Genomic DNA, 18,801 nt, shown 5'->3' on the forward strand with positions numbered 1-18,801 from the left:
TCCGAAGCAAGAGAGCCAATATGTTCAAATGGTCAAAATGCTGGAGACCAGAATTCCCTACTCAGACACAAAAACCCACTGGATGGTATTGCGTAAGTCAGAGTCTCTCCGCCTTTAAGAAACCTCCTCTGGACAAATCATACCAATTAAACTCCTTAAAAGATTTGATTTTGGGTTGCCATAAACCAGAAATGACCTGAAAATGCACACCAAAAACTCCTATGTAAACCGATCTCTGGTTCAAACACTTGCCGTTTCCTATTCCAACCACATTAACCAACATGATGCTTCCTGTGCCAAAACTCTCCTCTTATTCTGAACTTTGGCATTTGAAACCATTACACTAGAGATACATCATACTGATTATGATTAAACTGGAACTTAAGGAGGAATACTCTAATACAGTGGTTGTCAACCTGGGGGTCCCCAGATGTTTTGGCCGTCAACTGCCAGAAATCCTAACAGCTGTAAAATGGTTGGGATTTCTGGGAGTTGTAGGCCAAAAACACCTGGGGACCCACAGGTTGAAAACCACTGCTCTAATAAGAAGAGTACTATAAAGAAAAGAAGACCCAAAGAGATATTAATTTACCTGAAAGAGTGCTCTTCAATGTGAATGTTCTTTTGTAGCCATTTCTTGCTTATTCTACACCTGGAAACTTTTGTGAAATAATACCAGACCAATAAAAATGGTGGCCTAAAACATGTAAATAATGGGGTTTGTTTGCTGGGTGTGTAGTCTGTGTTCTGTCTCTACATTTCATTAGAGATAAATATTTTTGTGCAGGATTGTAATGCGAGAAAGGAGGGTCAAATAATTTAGACAAAAATACAGATAACTTTTCATATGAAATCCATTTCTATCTTCATATTTAAGGCAAGAAAGAGGATAGTTCTCAAACACAATCATAAGCAGCAAGTTCACAATCTACAACTGGAATATATCATCACGTAAAGTAAAACATACACACAGAAAAAGTGAAATTTTAATCACTTCAGATATTTGCTACATGTTGCACATTTAACATGTAGTGAATGTGGTAAACCTAAGAAATGCCCCCGACAAAGGCTGTGATAAAAACTACGAGATTATCTGTTTAACAGTCATCTTTGTACACAAGAAAAATACACATGCCTTCTTTAACAGCCAAGAAAAACTGCAGTTTATTAAGTTTCAAAGAATCTTCGTACTCTTGAAAGCAACTTCTGGTGCATGTTTTGAACAATCACATTCTATGAGGAGAAATAACATTAAAAGCCACAAACTTTTTTTATCTTTTCATCTCAGAGTTACAGACATCTTGAATTCAAAATGAAAGGCCAACAAAAAGGTTTTTTTTTTAAAAAAAAAATCAACAGTTTTGTTTTTTAAAAATGTCCATCCCCAATTTTAACGGATCGGGAGTTATTTTTCTACAACTCATTACTAAACTTCAGCATGGAAAATTGTTTTGACTATTTCAATCCGCACATAGGCACATATGTATTTTATATATAAATATAATGCGTGTGTGTGTATTAAGAGAGAGATATATATACACAATACATATGTAGAGTGCGTGTAATGAGAATGAGATGCAATCACTCTGAGAAAAGGGTATTCAGCTAAATACACTACGAAAACTTGAGAAACACAAGTCTGGAACCCAATCTGTGCATAGTTCATGATCCTCTAGAAAACCAGCTTTTGTTGATTTGCAATCTTGCAGGACCCTTTTTAATTGGAAAAAAACCATTAAAAAGCTAATCTTTAACAAAACAAAACAAAATGTAATGCACAAGTTTCCTGATCCAAGCAGTCAGGGAGCACAATGTTCATATAATTTTTAAAAACATACTCAAAGGGTATGTTATTCCATTGTCTTTCTTCCTTTCAAAACAATCAAAAACATTGATCATTTTTAAACATAAAGCAATTTTTTAATATATAAAGCACTCTTCAAACATCTATTTCTTTTTGAGTCCATTATTTGGTAAATATGTAACTGCTACACATTAGATTAGGTATTTTTCTTCTTCTCTTACGGTCTTTTTATTTATTTTTTTCATTTTGTTTTTTAATAATATCTTCAGTGCTAGGAGTTGGGTTTAAAAAATACATGAAATGGTGTGGAGTTGCTCCTCGGGAAACCCGGCTTTCCTGAGACATCTTCCACCATGTGCAAGATAGTGATCACAATATTTTCCGCCATTCTGGCGAAGAGGAGGAAAACAACAACAACAACAACAAAAGAGTACACAGCAATGGCCAAAGAAAAGGATAAACAACAACAACAGTAACAACAACAAACACTGTTCAATCCCAGAGCTCTGAAGTAGCATATCTTCATTCTGAAAATAGGTTTCTTTATGATGGAAGTCTATTTTTTTTTCTTTTTTTCAATTCCTTTTTTTATTTTAAAGTTTGAAGGAGGAAAAAAAAGTCTGTAAACAGGTGGGAGCTGAAACCATAGGCTCCTCCAAAAGCAGTCAAAACCTATGTCCAAGTGCTTGTTTGCGTTCCGGCTTGCAGGGAACCATCCACTCTTTACAAGTATTTATGGCCACAGTTCAACAAGAGTTTTTTTTTTCCTTTTTTTTAAACTTTATATTCCGGATGGAAAAAAATGGTGCAATACTCCGGTAATTAATTCCTTGCATTAGTCCACAATAAAAAGCTGCTAAAGGTAGATATACATATTATTCTCCAGAGATACACACTGTAAGTATTTTTTTTAATGCGGTAAGAGTCCTTGAGTAAACATTTACACATGAATTGTCGCCAGCCCCTCCTATCAGGTTTTTTTTTTCCATTTTTTTTCTTAAAAACAAGGATTAGCTACAAGAAGGGCTGCGGACACTCAGTGCAAAGTTAGAAGCTAATAACAATTAAACGTCTGACCAAATGAGCAAATCAAAAGCATATACTGGGAAACAAACAATCAAACAAAAGATAAAGGTCACACAATTTGTTAAGTTGTACGACTGACGTTCACACATACATCCGCACTCTCACAATCACACTGTCTTTTCCCCAATGCATACGTATAAGAAAAAGTAACAAAAAAATCCTAGAGCCTGTTTGTTTTCTGATGCTGACCTGGAAGTGTCATAATAGAAAGTGTTCACATTTTGTTATTGGCCTGCTGGATTCAAGTATAGTTGCATGTTTGATATGTGTGTGTGTGTGTCTGTTGTGTATTCAAAAACCTTGTTACTATTTTGAGGGAGGGGATTTTAAAAAAATGACACAAAAAGTAATGAAACAAGTGTAATGTGCATAGGCAAGACCCATGGGAGTAGCAGGCATGGATACTCCATCCCACCGCTCAATCTGAGTCGTACAACCGAGGGTGTAAGCTTTGTTCCCCCGGAGCTGTGGATGGGCTGGTCAGACGCCACCCTCTACTGATTACTGGGTCCGCCTCTGGTAATGTGCATAATTATCACAGGCTCATTTTAAATAGGCTTTCTCACATTCCCGCCCCATCCCTCCCCCACTCCCCAAGTTGATAAAATAACCCTTTCCAGCCCAAATTCTGAAAAGTGCCCTTCATGATAGAACTAGTCTAAGCAGCTTTTATACGTCTTTAAAAACACCATACAAACATAAAAACAAAAAATTAAAAAGCCATTGGGAAAAAAAAATCCACACAAAAACCTATCATTAGCACGTGACACTGACCAAAGGAGCCCATACTGTTGCATTAACAGTTCACAAGGACTTCGGCAGAGTTTCGTAGTCAATATTGGACAGAGGTACTTAAAAAAGGGCTGCCAGTCTGATCTATTAAAGCTGGATTCTTCGTGATGCCCTGGACTGGAAAGGGTTACCATTATATATATATTTTTTCTTTAGTGCTGATGATTGTTGCTTCCATTTGTTTCTCCGGTGTCCTAGATGGACTCCCCGCTAAGAAGGTCACCTGGGAGCAGAGTATTCAAAGGCGTTGGGCTTCCGATGACCCTGCCGTCGTCGGTACTGGGCGGGCCCCAAAGGCTGCTTGAGTACTGGGGGACCCCGCCCCAGAGCAGGTCGCTGCTCCCTTTTCCACCCAGGCAGGGGGCGTTCCAGTGGCCGGCTTCGTTGCGCACCATGCCATGGGAGCTGCTCGTGGAGCCCAAACGTGTCTGAGTGGTTCCAGTGTTGGACTGCCAACTGGAGGTGGGGGGCAGTGGCTGGCCTTGTGCTAAAAAACGGTTCACTTCCTCTTCTCCAGCAAACTCAGCCAAAATGGTAGTGTTCCCCAAGACACACCTGGAAAGAGAGGAAAAGACAAAAGCTCAAAAGAAAGCCACTGGCGCTTGCTCTTTACCAGGTCAGGGAAGAAGGGCAGAGGTGTCGCTGCAAAGAACACAAAATAAGGGCACTGACCCCCCCCCCCAATAATATTCCACCCACCAATAAAATGAATAAAACATTTACAGTCTTCTATCTTTGTGGATCAATTTTCATGTATGTGTCTCCAATTTAGTGACGTTCTTGCTTGTCATAACAGGACTGATCAGCATAAATCTATATTTATTTATTTATTTATTTATTTATTTCACAGTTTTCTATACCGAGCTTCTCAACCTCATTGAGGGACTCAGCCCGGTTTCCAGCCATAAAAAACATATACACTCATTAAAATATCATATATCACAATTACAAAAACAACTTTAAAAACAATATATATAAAACTACAGTGGTCAGTCGTCCTATTAAGATGGATCTACATCAACTTCCATCCAGGGTCCTATGGTGTTGTCTCATTCATCGAAGGCCTGACTCCACAGCCACTATATCAATTAATTATTAAATTTTATTATCTATCATTTCTGGCAGCTTTACACAATAAATAGATAAATAATATAAATAATCAAGTCCCTGAAGTTGGGGGCTGAATGACCTGTTCTCTTCTAACTTTTAACATTCCTTTACTGCAGAGATGTCTTTGGCCTCATGTACACTGATCCTGAAGTTAGTGCCAATTTGGGCTTTACTTCTGAAGCCTGAAGAAAATCCTGTACATTTCGAACTTATCATGGGCATGGAACGTTGTGAAATATATAAAGAGCCTTGCAACTGCATAGTGTATTCTCTGATGACCTGAGTTTCAAAGAGACACATATACAACCAGGAAGAACAAGACAGGTGATAAAGAAGGAGCATAAGAGAGTTGCCTGAACTTCTAAGGACATTGTCAGGAACACAAAGGCCAAGAATGAGCTGTGCCAAGAGGCTCCTGTTAAAAAGCAAGAAAGAGCTTCTTTGGCTACGTTAAGAGAAAGAAAATTATCTAGGAAAGTTATCTTTGAAATGGTGATGGACGACAGAAGGCAGAATGCCTCAGTCATTTCCTGCAAAGGGAGTTGGGACAAGGAGAATGACCAATTATTAAGAAGTGACTTGTAGTTCAGAATGTGTAAGGGGAAGACCATTTAAACTGATTAGTTTATATGACAAGGTGAGTATAAGCCAGCAATGAGATGTAGCTATTAAAAACTAAGGTGACTGATGGCCAGGTAATGGAAACTAATAGTATAGCACTAATCAGGATGCATTTGGATATAGGTCCATTTTCACAAGAGAGCAAATAGAGAAGAATGACCGTGATGAAGTGGAGTCTGAAAACTAATTTCATGAGTAACAGTGGAAAGCAAGTGGTACATTTAGCTGGAAGGAAAGAAAAAAAAGAGGATGCATGACAGTGATAATGAAATATGAGAACGGCTGTTAAGTTGAAGCCTATTTCAGCTGAAGACCTCACAACCTCTGAGGATGCCTGCCATAGATGTGGGCGAAATTTCAGGAGAAAATGCTTCTAGAACATGGCCATACAGCCAGGAAAACTCACAGCAAGCCAGGGAGGCCTATTTGTTTTCTGTGGCCTCAGACACAGGACTAAAACCAGTGTATAGACTTTGTAGGGAGTCAGGTCTTTCCTAAACACTATAAGAAACTTCCAAGCAGTCAAAGCTGTTCAACAGTGGAATGGAAATCCCTGAAAAGGATGATGGCTGGATGCCTATCCATTCAAACTGTGGAGACTATAATGAATAGCAAGTCTGTGATATCATGGTTCTAAACTGAAACAAATTTCCCTCTTTTTGGATATTCTTCAATGCCTAAAACAAACGAGCATCTTGTGTATTTAGTATCCTGCCTGTTTGTATTTTATTTTTTTTCAGTTCTATTTTTACTTGTTGTAAATTATTACAGACATAGTATAATAATGAATTAGATCACACTTGAATCACAGGAAAAAAATTGCATACATATGCAGAGACTTCTGGGCCTTCGCTGCTTCTTCCTTGGAACTGTATCGGACCACAGCATTCCCTTGAGTCAGGTTCAGATGGAATGTAATAAGAGGACCATGCTGCAAGCACAGAGTACGCAGTGTAGACCCATCAATCTAATAGTAGGAGAAAACAAATTTTAGGGTGATTTTCTCTCCCTGGTCCCGGTCATTATTACCTGCATTAGTATTTTGAGAAATTCAAATAGTATCCTTGATTTAAAAAATAATGTTGGCACAGCTAAGTATATTGGGTCAGGAATGGTGGTGTATTTTATTTCATGTGATCATTAATTTTATAGGCTGTAGAATTGTGTCATTTTTCTTTTTAACAAAAAGCTTATTGTGCCCTTTTTTTCTCAGGAGGTTGAATATAGTAAGAATTTTAACTTTCTCTTCTTCTCCTCCATATCAGTTAAAATATGATCAAGCTGCAAAGTTTGGGCAAAGTCCTTTAAATCTTCTAGAGATGATAATGAAAGAGAACTTTGCTAGTTTTGTTTCAGGCTTACCAAACTTAATTTTACCCTTTCTCCAACTGGGTCTATGGCATCTGACACTAGTAGAAGAGCTTATGAGCAACCGAAGGAGTCGAACCCTCTTGTATGCTCATGTATTTAACTACTTCAGAGAACTGCAGCATTCCTTGTTCATTTTGACACTGAAAAATAGATTTGTGAATGTCTTAAGGATTTGTTCTTATTCCTTCCATGTACAGCACTACACAAAGTCATCAGAAGGATTACTGTATGCACTGTGACAGTCGTACTACAGAAGTGCAAGTTCTTAATGCTATGGTTGACCAGACATATCCAGGTTAGAACCATCTTATACGTGTCACTTATGAAAAACTGCTTTTCAAGGCAGTTCTGTGCTCACTGGACATGCTTATTTTATAGTTATGCTAAGAAAGATTCTATTATATCAGGACTATGTGGGACCACAGGACCACCTCAAACCAGAATTCACATCTAATTTGGATATTGATGGAGTATCATTCTGATAAATTGTAAGCAAAAACTCTAGTGAGCTGATCCAACAAAACCTTAAAACTGGCTGATCCAATGAACTGCTGCTTAAGACAATGAGAAGCCAAATAACAAAGGGTGTTCCAATGGCTGTGCTTGGCTAGTGTCATCCGATATACTGAAAGTTACAGGTACAAGCAGACAGAAATCATAGCTGGTTTCATCAAAGAGGCCTGCTTACCTGGGGGGTGAGGTTACGGAGAACCAGCCAGCTACTTGTTCTTCCTGAGCTGTCTGTACTCCAGGCTGAGCCTATGGATCACAAAGAAGAGAAGGATTAGGGTAGGAAAAGCCCAGGCCAACTTACTGCACAAAGGCTGGACAACATGCAGGACACAAACATGAGGAAAATTGATCCTATAAGGATTTCTAACAAATAAGGCTGCACAAGTTTGCTTTGGTAAATGGCTGAAAAGTGTTTCTTGAGAGCAGAATGCTGTGTAAGGCATGGAGTGAACTGAACAGAGCACATGTGTTCCATCTATGATAAATATGCCTAACAAATGTCGTTAGAATCATAGAATCATAGCATCAAAGAGTTGGAAGAGACCTCATGGGCCATCCAGTCCAACCTCCTGCCAAGAAGCAGGAATATTGCATTCCAATCACCCCTGACAGATGGCCATCCAGCCTCTGTTTAAAAGCTTCCAAAGAAGGAGCCTCCACCACACTCTGGGGCAGAGAGTTCCACTGCTGAACGGCTCTCACAGTCAGGAAGTTCTTCCTTATGTTCAGATGGAATCTCCTCTCTTGAAGTTTGAAGCCATTGTTCCGCGTCCTAGTCTCCAAGGAAGCAGAAAACAAGCTTGCTCCCTCCTCCCTGTGGCTTCCTCTCACATATTTATACATGGCTGTCATATCTCCTCTCAGCCTTCTCTTCTTCAGGCTAAACATGCCCAGCTCCTTAAGCCGCTCCTCATAGGCCTTGTTCTCCAGACCCTTGATCATTTTAGTCGCCCTCCTCTGGACACATTCCAGCTTGTCAACATCTCTCTTGAATTGTGGTGCCCAGAATTGGACACAATATTCCAGGTGTGGTCTAACCAAAGCAGAATAGTGGGGTAGCATTACTTCCCTAGATCTAGACACTATGCTCCTATTGATGCAGGCCAAAATCCCGTTGGCTTTTTTTGCCGCCACATCACATTGTTGGCTCATGTTTAACTTGTTGTCCACAAGGACTCCAAGATCTTTTTCACATGTACTGCTCTCAAGCCAGGCATCCCCCATTCTGTATCTTTCCATTTCGTTTTTATATAATTACTATCCATTGCATGAACAAATCAATTGAAGATTTATACCTCATTTTTCCCCTTCCAGGCAACATTAGATGCCCAACCTACACTCACGTACTCAGGCAATTATTATACTATTAGTGTTAAATCTCTTTTGTGTTGCACTGCTCCACAAATTAAAGTGTTGGGGGGGGAAACAATAAGAGTTTAATGCAACTAAATGCAATGATAGAATTCTGAGTAAAAACACTAAAAGTTCAAGCAGGCATTCCATTTACAGTATTGGCTCCACTCTGTAAGTACAAAGTGGGCTGCTTTGACATGCAAAGGTTAAAATCTACAAGTTGTCACAGTAGTCACTAGGTTGCAAGTTTTTGAACCAAATTGCAACTGAACACTTTGCTACTTGTCCACCAGGTGGAGCTCATAAAAGAAAGATAACTGCATATGTTTAACAGAGGTCAGAAAGGGCACCTCATTTCTGAAATTACTGGTCTAACAATAAATAATATAAATTTTATGGAAGAAGTAAGTATGAAATAGGGTTGTGCTAAACATGAGTAGCTAAAATTGATAATAAAGCCTTTATCTTGGGAATAAAGTGTAAGGATGGGCTGAAACTGTTCTTTTGTCTCTTCCAGCTGACTGGACATAGCAGGTACTGGGCATCAATGTACGCTAGAGATATAAGGACGATCTGCATAAAAAGACATTTGGAACTTTGCAAGTATCTGTCGGTATTTTCTAAAAGTGCATGGCAGCTGAATAATTTTTGACCCATGTTTTTTTAAAAAAAAACCACACACAAAAGAAATGCAGTTGCTCTTCCTTCCCCTAAATCCATGCCTCAGCAATGACAGCCTTTCATTTCCCCACAATTTCCTAGCTGATTGCTCATCACAAACTGCTTGAATCTCTGAAATTCTCATCTGCAACTTCTATTCCTTCTCTTGCTTTACACCTCACTGCACTCCTCTGCAATCTCTATGTACTGTATCTCCAAAGTCTTGCAATGGCTCCTTCAGGTCCATTTTACATTAGAATTTTTCCTGCTCCTAATTTCATGTTTTAGTTCTACCTTGAAAGTAAATGAAATACTAGCAACACAGTGAACTATATCTTGGCCTCTCTCAGAAAATATGAACAACTTATTTTAATGTAAAATGGAAAGATCAACTACTATTTATCTTTATGTATTCTTCTCCCTTTGTTCCACTGTCTCTCCTTCCTCACCTGTTTCTTCACTTTAGGGACTGCATATTCTTTGGGACAAGGACTTGTTCTCTTCTACTACTCAAAGCATCATGCACTGATCTCACATTAAGTAATAATAATGGGGATCAACACAGATCCTGGCAAGATTATACAGATCCTCGATAAATACTGAAGTTTCTCAGAACCACCATCTATAACACAAGCAACCTAGCAACCTCTCCCAACAGAACAGATTGATGCTTAAAGAGCCATCTGTAGCTACTTCATGAATTAAAGTGTGGCTGAGTTTTGAAAATTCTTTTCCCCTTAAAAACAGACAACTAGAAATCTGACAGGAAAAAGCCAGTACTCTGCTGGACCAATAACCACTTTCAGTTACTTGCAGTGATTTGGGAAATATAGTTTATCATTATTACATGTACCTAACTGTGAATTCAATTATCTGATTCCTGATCCTTATTGTAGACAAAATGGCATTATCAATGCATAAGAGACAGTTAGCACTAGGCTTGGCAGAACATCAACAAAATTGCTGAAATTTTAAAAAACCCAAACCTTTTTTGGGGGGAGATTTGTTCTCAATGGTTTACCTTTGCTTTCCTCTGAAGATGAGTGTGTGTGAATGGCCCAACATCATCCAATGGATTTCCATGGTTGAGTGGGGATTTGAATTCTAGTCTTCAGGGTCTACTTCAACTTTCGAACTACTATACCACAATTGCTGTGTCTACTTAGATGCACTTAGAAGTGTATCTACTTAGAAAGAAATCCTGCTGAGATTAATGAGACTTATTCCTGTCCAAGATTAGTCTGAATTAGCTCATGTAGCATGCACAGAAATGTACCTGACACACAGAACATTACCCAGGAAGAGTGGATTGTAATGACTGAATAATTCTGTGATTCTTCCACCCCTGGAATAACCTTCCAAACTGATGCATAATACTAATTCTTTGGGAGTGGATATTTTCTTTTAACATAAAAAACCTTAATGAAAAATGGAAATATCAACAATAAACTGCAAAAAGTAAATAAATACAAGTAAGGAATACCAGAGGAATAAGAGCTGGTCCAACCCAGTGGGCTGGCACCCCAGGTAGATGATGGCTTGGTGTTTGTTAAGCCTGGAGGTGGTCTTGTAGGAGCAGTAGTGTTTCTGGGTACTTTCCACAGTTCATGGGACAGAGAGGCTTGTGTGTGAGAAATTGGGCCAGAGGACCACGTTGACTTGATGTCTGACAATTTACCTGCAACAAAGAAATGCAAATCATGTACCAGTTTTTAGAATATACTTTCAGGACAATATGTGAGCCCCAGATTCTCCTCTTATCTTGATACCAGCAGAATAGGAGCAATGCATTCCTCTGCAAGCATGGATAAACACACTGCTGATTTTAACTGGCATGTCTTTTCATTCCATCAACCCCCCCCCCCCCCAACTACACACACCATGCTATTTTTCAAAATCTCATGGCTTAGACAAAAAGTGCCCCATATAAGATTTCTAAAGTACAAGTAGTAAGATCAGAGTGATCTGGCAACATTACTTCAAAATAAAACCAGTTATTTACAGATTTCAAATATTAAGCCTGTAAAGTCTTCTCCCCCACCCCCCCACTCTTCTTTGGACTCTGAGAGGTATGCAAAAGTTCTGGCAAGAGCCTCCAGTTAATTACTGGGGGAAAGGATACTGGTTAAGACAGGCTGCTGGTAAGGACTGCCTTGTGTCCTTATATTTTTATTCTTTAACTTTTATTTATGATATGAAGAAAAGGAGGGCTAAGAAATTTATTGATTTCCTCTTGAAATAGCAGTCACCTAGGAAGTCAGTTATAAGCTTCCCAGAGGTGGACTTAAATCTGCCAACCATAATTCAGATCAGCATTGTGTAACCTATAGTGGCCACTGGAAGCACAAAATTTGTTCCCCAAACCTGTTAAACCTGCCCACTTCTGTCTTAGGTTGTCACAAGTCATTTCCAGGTGATGGAGAAGAAGCAAGATCTTTGACACTAATACACAAAGCTTCCACCAGAAAGGTCCCTCATAGCATAACCTTTATGTCTGGAGTTCACATTTTGTTACTTCCATAAATGTACTAAAATCAATGTAATTTTAGTTTGTAACCCTGACATTCTAAAACAGAGATGGGGAGCATGTGGCTTTCCAGTTATTGATAGACAAGATGGACAACATTTGAACTCAATAAGTTGGCCCACTGCTGTTAAATATTCGAAAATTCATTAATATCAAGAAACACATACGATCAAATATCACCTGAAAGACCCACATCTGAACATCAATTACTGTGAGTTAGAAAAATATGACTAACAAACACCCCATCCTTGAAATGATTTCACTTTCACAGAAAGACAGCTGGTTCAAACACAGTCTAAGATTGCAATCCTAAGGATGCACTAGAAAGAAATCCTTACAAGGTCTGAATCACAAAGCAGGAGGAATGTCTTTGTTGAGTGCCTTCCCTTACCAAACATTTTGCTCTGCATAAATGTCACAGATAAGTCAGCTAACCGGCCTGTTGTCAAGCTAATCGGCCTGTTGTCAAGATGCCAAATTCATTCTTTTTCTACATACAAAGTTTTGTGCAGCATGAAATCCAAGGATAAAATGGTAAAAACTTGGCAAATTGAGTTTAAGAGCCAAACACTCAATCTTCTATTATTATTACGACTACTTCTAATTCAAATTTTAAAAATTATTTCAGACTATGGCCTAAATCCTGTTGTTAGTCCTGGCCAGAGCAGGCCTATTGAATCAATGGGATCTATCCATGTCTTGACTCACCATTCAACAATTTGTTTAATTGATTGATTCCAGTAAGGATTAACCAACTGAATGCTAGCAATTATTTATTAAATCAATGTACATGTAAAAGGAAATAGCAGAAGGGGAACATCATACTAAAGAGAATCACATATCATTTGAAAGTAAAGTAATAGTCCATACAAAACCTGTAATATCACTGCATTTACTGAAAGAATCCAATGCAGAACTTACATTGATAATATGTATGATAAATTGGGAGGAAAGAAAGAGAGCATTTAATAGCAAATTAGGCTTGGGAAACAGTTTCCTAAACCACCAGTTATGTTATGTTTTGACCTATGTAAGCACCTCTTTCCTGATCAAATTCCCACAATAGAGGAGTGTGGGTGAGTGAGGTTGTACTGAAATAAAGTATAATTAGCTGCAAGCATGCCTTTTAGATTTCAGGTAGTGTGAAGTAAAAAAGCAATCAAAAGAACAAAAGGAAGATAGAGAATTTCACTGTAATTTTCAGATATCAAGGTAGAACTGCTAAATCAGATAAACTAAACAATTCAGTGTTACTAGAATGATTGATCAGGTCATCTAAACCTGCTGCCACTTATGGTGGTGGTGTTATATATTGCTCTATCAGAGATCGCAAATGTAGGGGCACAAGGTGACTCGAAAAGGAATAAGAAGCGCTAAAATATTTATATTTTAGATGAGCATGAAAAAGATCAGATCCAATGGTAGACCATTTGTAGGCAGTAGAGAAGGAGTTCCACGTTCCTTTCTATTTTGAGCAGTGAGAAACCCAATGCCCTCCTTTAGACTGAAGACTAAAATAAAACAGCATCATGGCAGCATATTGATATTTTGATTATAGCTCTGTTAGACATCACGTTTATAAGATCTAACTAATGTAGGTTATTATGATTCAACATTAACAGCATTACTTTTAACAGATCAAACATTTAAACATTTAAAAATAATTATAGTGAAAGCACAACATTGATAGGCAACTTGTAAAATCTAAGTTACTTTTTATTTGTAGTCTAATGAGGTCTCAGACAGTAGACTAAGAAATTACAAAGTGACACAACTTCTCTTTGAATATCCTGCCCACCCTCACACTGCTATCTCTGCCTTGAAATAAAACCTTCCCACAGCTATTAAACTCCAGTATTGAAGAGGAGAAGATAGAAAAGCAGAATAAACAAGAGGTTCATTTTTCCTGTGGGTTCTGCATGTTATCTTTTTCTGTTCAATGCATTCTATAGGACATCTCCCACATTTTGTGTAGGGCTCCTGATATAACCATCTATCTCTTCTCAGGAACCTCATGTAAATGACGTCAAGAGTTTCTATGTTTATTCCTACCCCAGCTTGTGGAGAAGATATGACAAGGCAAGGAATTTGACTAGTCTTTTAGTCTCAAATGCTGCAAAGCTTTAGGTTGCCTCTGAACATGTCACCTATTTATTCTTTGGAACCTAACCTTATTGTACAATGCAAAGTTTTTTCTCATCACAAAAGGATGGTCAAGAGTCCTTGTTTAGGAATGGGCAAAAGGCACATCACACAATCAAATCCTACTTCCAGCTTCTGTACACCTATCTTCAGCCCTAGACTACTTTATATTCCCACACATTAACAGTGCGGCTGCAAGGCTTTAAGCATGGCTGTCAGCATCTGGAAAACTACTAAGTATGCGCAGAACTGGGCAATAAATGCTCAACTATGTGAAGGGTGACAGGGGCCATACTGTTCACTTCCACAAAAATATTTGTTGAGACGAATAGTCAAAGCTGGGAAGAGGAGGAAGAGGAAGCACTTTGGTCTTGCTAATAAACCCATTTCCAACAAAGTAAGTTATGTAATAATTCTATGCAGGTTTGTACCCCATCATTGTAGACCTAATATGACAGGGCTAGCGCAGGAACACCTGCAAATGTTCCTATGCCCAAGCTACTTTAAAAACATCCTTCATTTCTTTGTGAACTAAAGAGGCCCCGAAGAGAATTCTGTAAGCAAGTCAGGCTGAACATTTGTAGAAAACACCTGCAATTGAAGGCAACCACAAAGTCTTCTTCAAATCTTTATAGTAACCGCATTAAATTCTTTCAGGCAGCTGTGGAGGGAGGGGTTTACAGGGACATTCTGAGACCTTTGACCCATCCCTACTTCAAATTTAAAGGCAAGTATGATGCAAGAATATGCTTCTAAAGAACTAATGCCAAACAAGCAATGCAAGTTATTCTGCTCAGCTGTTAAAAGCAAACAGGTCAGCTCTAGTTACTAGAGGTGTGCAAAATGATAGAAATCCATTCTGTTTTTGTTTTGAATTTTGGGTGCCCCCCCCCCCCCCCCCCCAAAATTCTGTTTCTGGGAAGATTCCAGGAGATTAGAAGGGGGGCCGTTTGGATTTGTAATTTGGGATCTGGAGTTCTGTTTCTGTTTCAGGAAGAAGCTTCCTAAAAACGGAATGAGGGAAATGGGACATCACATCGAAAATTCAAAACAAGAACAGAGTGAAAACAGAATGGATTTATGCCACTTCATACACCCCTACTAGTTACATACTTTTTATTTTTGAAGGGGGAGGAGGGTAGTTCAACAGACTCCAAACCATTAGAATTGTCTCCAAGTTGTATTTCTTATTTTGAAATGGTATGTAGTATCTTATGTTTCCAGTTCTATTACATATTAACCATCAATAAATTCCTAGGACAGTTGTTTTATTGATAGAGCACAATATGCAAAGACAGGTGGCACATCTGAATTACCATCATCACCACAAAGAACAGAGAGGGCTTTGCAGACAACCCCCTCTTTGTGGGCAAAGACGGACTCTAAGTAGAAAGGCCATTGGTCGTACCTGCAATGCTAGGTGCGGATGCAATGCTGCTGAAAGAGCTACTGTAGCCGGAGGCACTAAGTGGCCAGGCACTCGATGAAGGCAGCGTGGCATTCTGAGATGATGTTGGGGATGACCCTGCAGAACCAGCAAAGAAGCAACTAAGAAAGATGGGCAGAATGGCATCTACTGTAGCATACGCAATTCTAACACCACCATGTGCAAACAGAAACCATGCAAGATAAGATGCCAACCCAGCCTGGCCTTTAAAGTCTATGAATGAAATGTTAGAGGAAGTATGACCTGAAGCAGGAGAACCTAGTGTACATAAAGGAGAATACAGAGAGAACAGAGGAAGTGCAGAACACAGTAAGTTTCCTTAACTTTTCCAAACTCCAAAAGGTGATATTTATTGCCACTACATTCAGGATAGATGAGTGGTGATTGAAAAATGTACATGAAAATGTAGCTGTATCAAGTACTGTTGCTGTTGAGGGTCAAAGAAACATTCTAGGCAAGGCAAAATAGACGATAAAGCCCATCTTCATCTACCTGCTTTCTAGAATCCTTATGATTGTCACATTAATCAATCCCACATCCTTCACAATCCTGTAACTTTGCCATGTAAAATGATGTTGAAAATGATGTGTGAGAGCAATGGTAGTGCCTGAAGTTGAACCATATGGAAAGGCTAAGGTTACAATGCTGCAAGGAGACAATGTGCCAACTTGTACTTGCACTGGAAGCTGAGTGCTAAATCATATGTTCAGCTACCATTATGTGGTTGCCATGAGACTACGACTGTTGAATAGCATCTATCACCAGGATGGTCAGGTGGCCAGAACCTTTCTGGAAATATACTTTTTATTGTAATGTTTGTTAAATAAAGTCACAGAATGCAATTTTTTTTAATCTGCTTCGATATGGATGTTCTGCCCATATCTTCAGAGTGGCATATATAATGTACACTTAAATAATCTGATGGGGAAAAAGCTGCAGTAATCCAACCAAAATGTAACACGATGTTTCTTTATAGTGGAAAAGGTTAATCCTAAAAAACTAAGGAACTATCCAATTTTCCACCTATGGTAGAACAAATAACCACTGACCTTGCTAGGTTTGTACGCAAAAGTATTGGTTGCAAATCATATGAACTCATCCATTTGTGTGAAACAAATACTTTCATTTGAGATATTTGTTTGCTTGTGCTCCATTGTTATGTGAATATGTTCATTCTGATTATGAAGTCACACTTCAGTAGATGCTTTGCTGCAAGGTGTCTCAATCATGTGTACAATCTTATCTCCCAGAATTTCCACAGAAAGTATAGGTCATGGCCCACATACTTTATGGGAGAAACACCAATATACAACAGATGTCAATACAGCTCTAGAGGCTTTATTTTGTCCAAACACAACAAATTAACAGGCAGTATGAAGTGACATTAGTAGAAATGAAACATCAAGGTCCCTTGTGATATTCCAAGTCATTCATCTGTCTTTGTGCACAGTATTGCTAGATGGGAACATATGGGGATATATATAGATGTCCATCCTCACCCCCTGTCTCATCCTGCTGTCTGCATAGATGTCACTGTGTTGCCAGAGCAGATGGGGAAAGGTGGTCTATGCTATTACTACAATAACCTTCTGCATGTGAGTGCTGCACCCACAGGGTAAAAGGGGACTACTAATATGACAAAACTGAAAACTTGAGATGACTACAACTGTACTGAAAATATAATTAATTTTTTGTCAACAGAATATCTAGACTTCAGACACCTGAATAAGTGTCTGTGGGGTCCCGAAGATCAATGCTGTCCCTCATGCTATTTAACATTTACATGAAGCTGCTGGAAGAGATCATCCGGAGTTGTGAGGTTGGATGCTATCTGTACGCAGATGATGTTCAACTCTGTCACTTCTTTCCATCTGCTCCTAAGGAGGCTGTTCAGGTCCTGAACTGGTGCTTGGCAGCTGTGTCGGTCTGGATGAGGGCTAACAAATTGAAATTGAATCCAGACAAGACAGAGGTACTCCTAGTCAGTCATAAGGGCCAACAGGGAATAGGGTTACAGCCTGCGTTGGATGGGGTTACATTCTCCTGAAGACACAGGTTTGCAGTTTGGGAGTGATCCTAGACTCACTGCTAGCCTGGAACCCCAGGTCTCGGTGGTGACTAGGGAAGCTTTTGCACAATTAAAACTTGTGCACCAGCTGTGCCCGTTCCTTGGGAAGTCTGACTTGGCCGGGGTAGTCTTGTTACATCCCGTATAGATTACTGCAATGTACTGTACATGGGGTTGCCTCTGAAGACTGCTCGGACTGCTCTGAAGTCCAACGAACAGTAGCCAGATTGCTCACCGGAGCGGGTACAGAGTGCATGCAACCCCCCTGTTAAGTCAGCTCCACTGGCTAACAATTTGTTACCGGGGATAATTCAAAGTGCTGACTTAAGCCTATAAAGCCCTAAATGGTTCCGGTCCAGTTTACCTGTTGGAACGTATCTCCCTCTACAAACCACTGAGAAGTTTAAGATAATTGGGGGAGGCCCTGCTCTCGGTCCCACCACCCTTGCAAGCACGACTGGTGGGGACAAGAGACAGGGCCTTCTCAGTGGTGGCTCCCTGGCTGTGGAACTTCCTCCCAAATGATATCAGATCTGCCCCCTCCCTCCTGGCCTTTCAAAAAACCCTGAAAACCTGGCTTCTGAGCAATAGAGACAGTGATTGAATAATAACCTATGCGACTGGCAATGGACTGATCCTGGATCATGATTTTAAACTGGTGGAATTTTAAAAATTTTAAATGCTTATAAATGTTTTTAACTGTTGTTTAATTATGATTGTTGGATTTGATGTTCAGCATCTAATGATTGCCTATTATAAAGCCACCCCGAGTCCCCCCCTTGAGGATGAGAAGGATGGGGTAACAAATGCTTGAAATAAATAAATAAGTAAGTAAGTATAAACAACATCAATGAAAAGTTCAGATCTATAAATGGACACTATATACTTAGACTCTTGTTATTTCAGAGCAGGAGTAAAATGTACATCATGACATTAATTGTAATTGAAAATTGCTCTTACAGGTGCTATGGATCTACACAATACCATCCTACCTAGGTTTTTCTATGTTCCTTGCTCATGTAGACTTTACTACCCATGGTACTAAGAAATCAGTTAAGGCAATGACCATTGCCTTGTGTAGGCATTAAGCTTGTTCACAGAAGGGCTAAAAGAATGGTGGCATTAAGTTGGGCATACAAATCCCACCTCTAACATCCATGTCTGAGTAATAAGGTCTGAAAAAGATTCTACCCATGAACTGGAGTAAAAGCTTCCATGGCAACTACTTTATCAGAGCTCTCAATCACATGGAGGTCTGTGCTCATGTCGAAACAAATATGAGTAGAAGCTTCATTCAGGTAGGCTGA

General features: G+C 39.2%; 1 protein-coding gene across 8 annotated transcripts in view; it reads right to left on the reverse strand.

The window, feature by feature from the left end:
* Positions 1-1,136: 1,136 nt before the first annotated feature.
* The window catches only part of TNRC6C (trinucleotide repeat containing adaptor 6C), a 539,926-nt gene continuing 522,261 nt past the window's right edge, over positions 1,137-18,801 (reverse strand). For 6 of the 8 annotated variants that reach the window (XM_060764575.2, XM_060764576.2, XM_060764574.2 and 3 more), the window contains 5 exons: positions 15,388-15,504; positions 10,794-10,988; positions 7,473-7,543; positions 6,241-6,380; positions 1,137-4,237 (listed from right to left, as the gene is read on the reverse strand). In XM_060764575.2, the coding sequence (XP_060620558.2) occupies positions 3,877-4,237; positions 6,241-6,380; positions 7,473-7,543; positions 10,794-10,988; positions 15,388-15,504 (884 nt within the window). In that variant the 3' untranslated portion in view covers positions 1,137-3,876. The remainder of the gene's footprint in view (positions 4,238-6,240; positions 6,381-7,472; positions 7,544-10,793; positions 10,989-15,387; positions 15,505-18,801) is intronic. The other 2 variants (XM_060764577.2, XM_060764579.2) reach the window with 1 other exon arrangement.

This window comes from Anolis sagrei, chromosome 2 (genome assembly GCF_037176765.1).
Source record: "Anolis sagrei isolate rAnoSag1 chromosome 2, rAnoSag1.mat, whole genome shotgun sequence".
NCBI lineage: Eukaryota > Metazoa > Chordata > Lepidosauria > Squamata > Dactyloidae > Anolis > Anolis sagrei.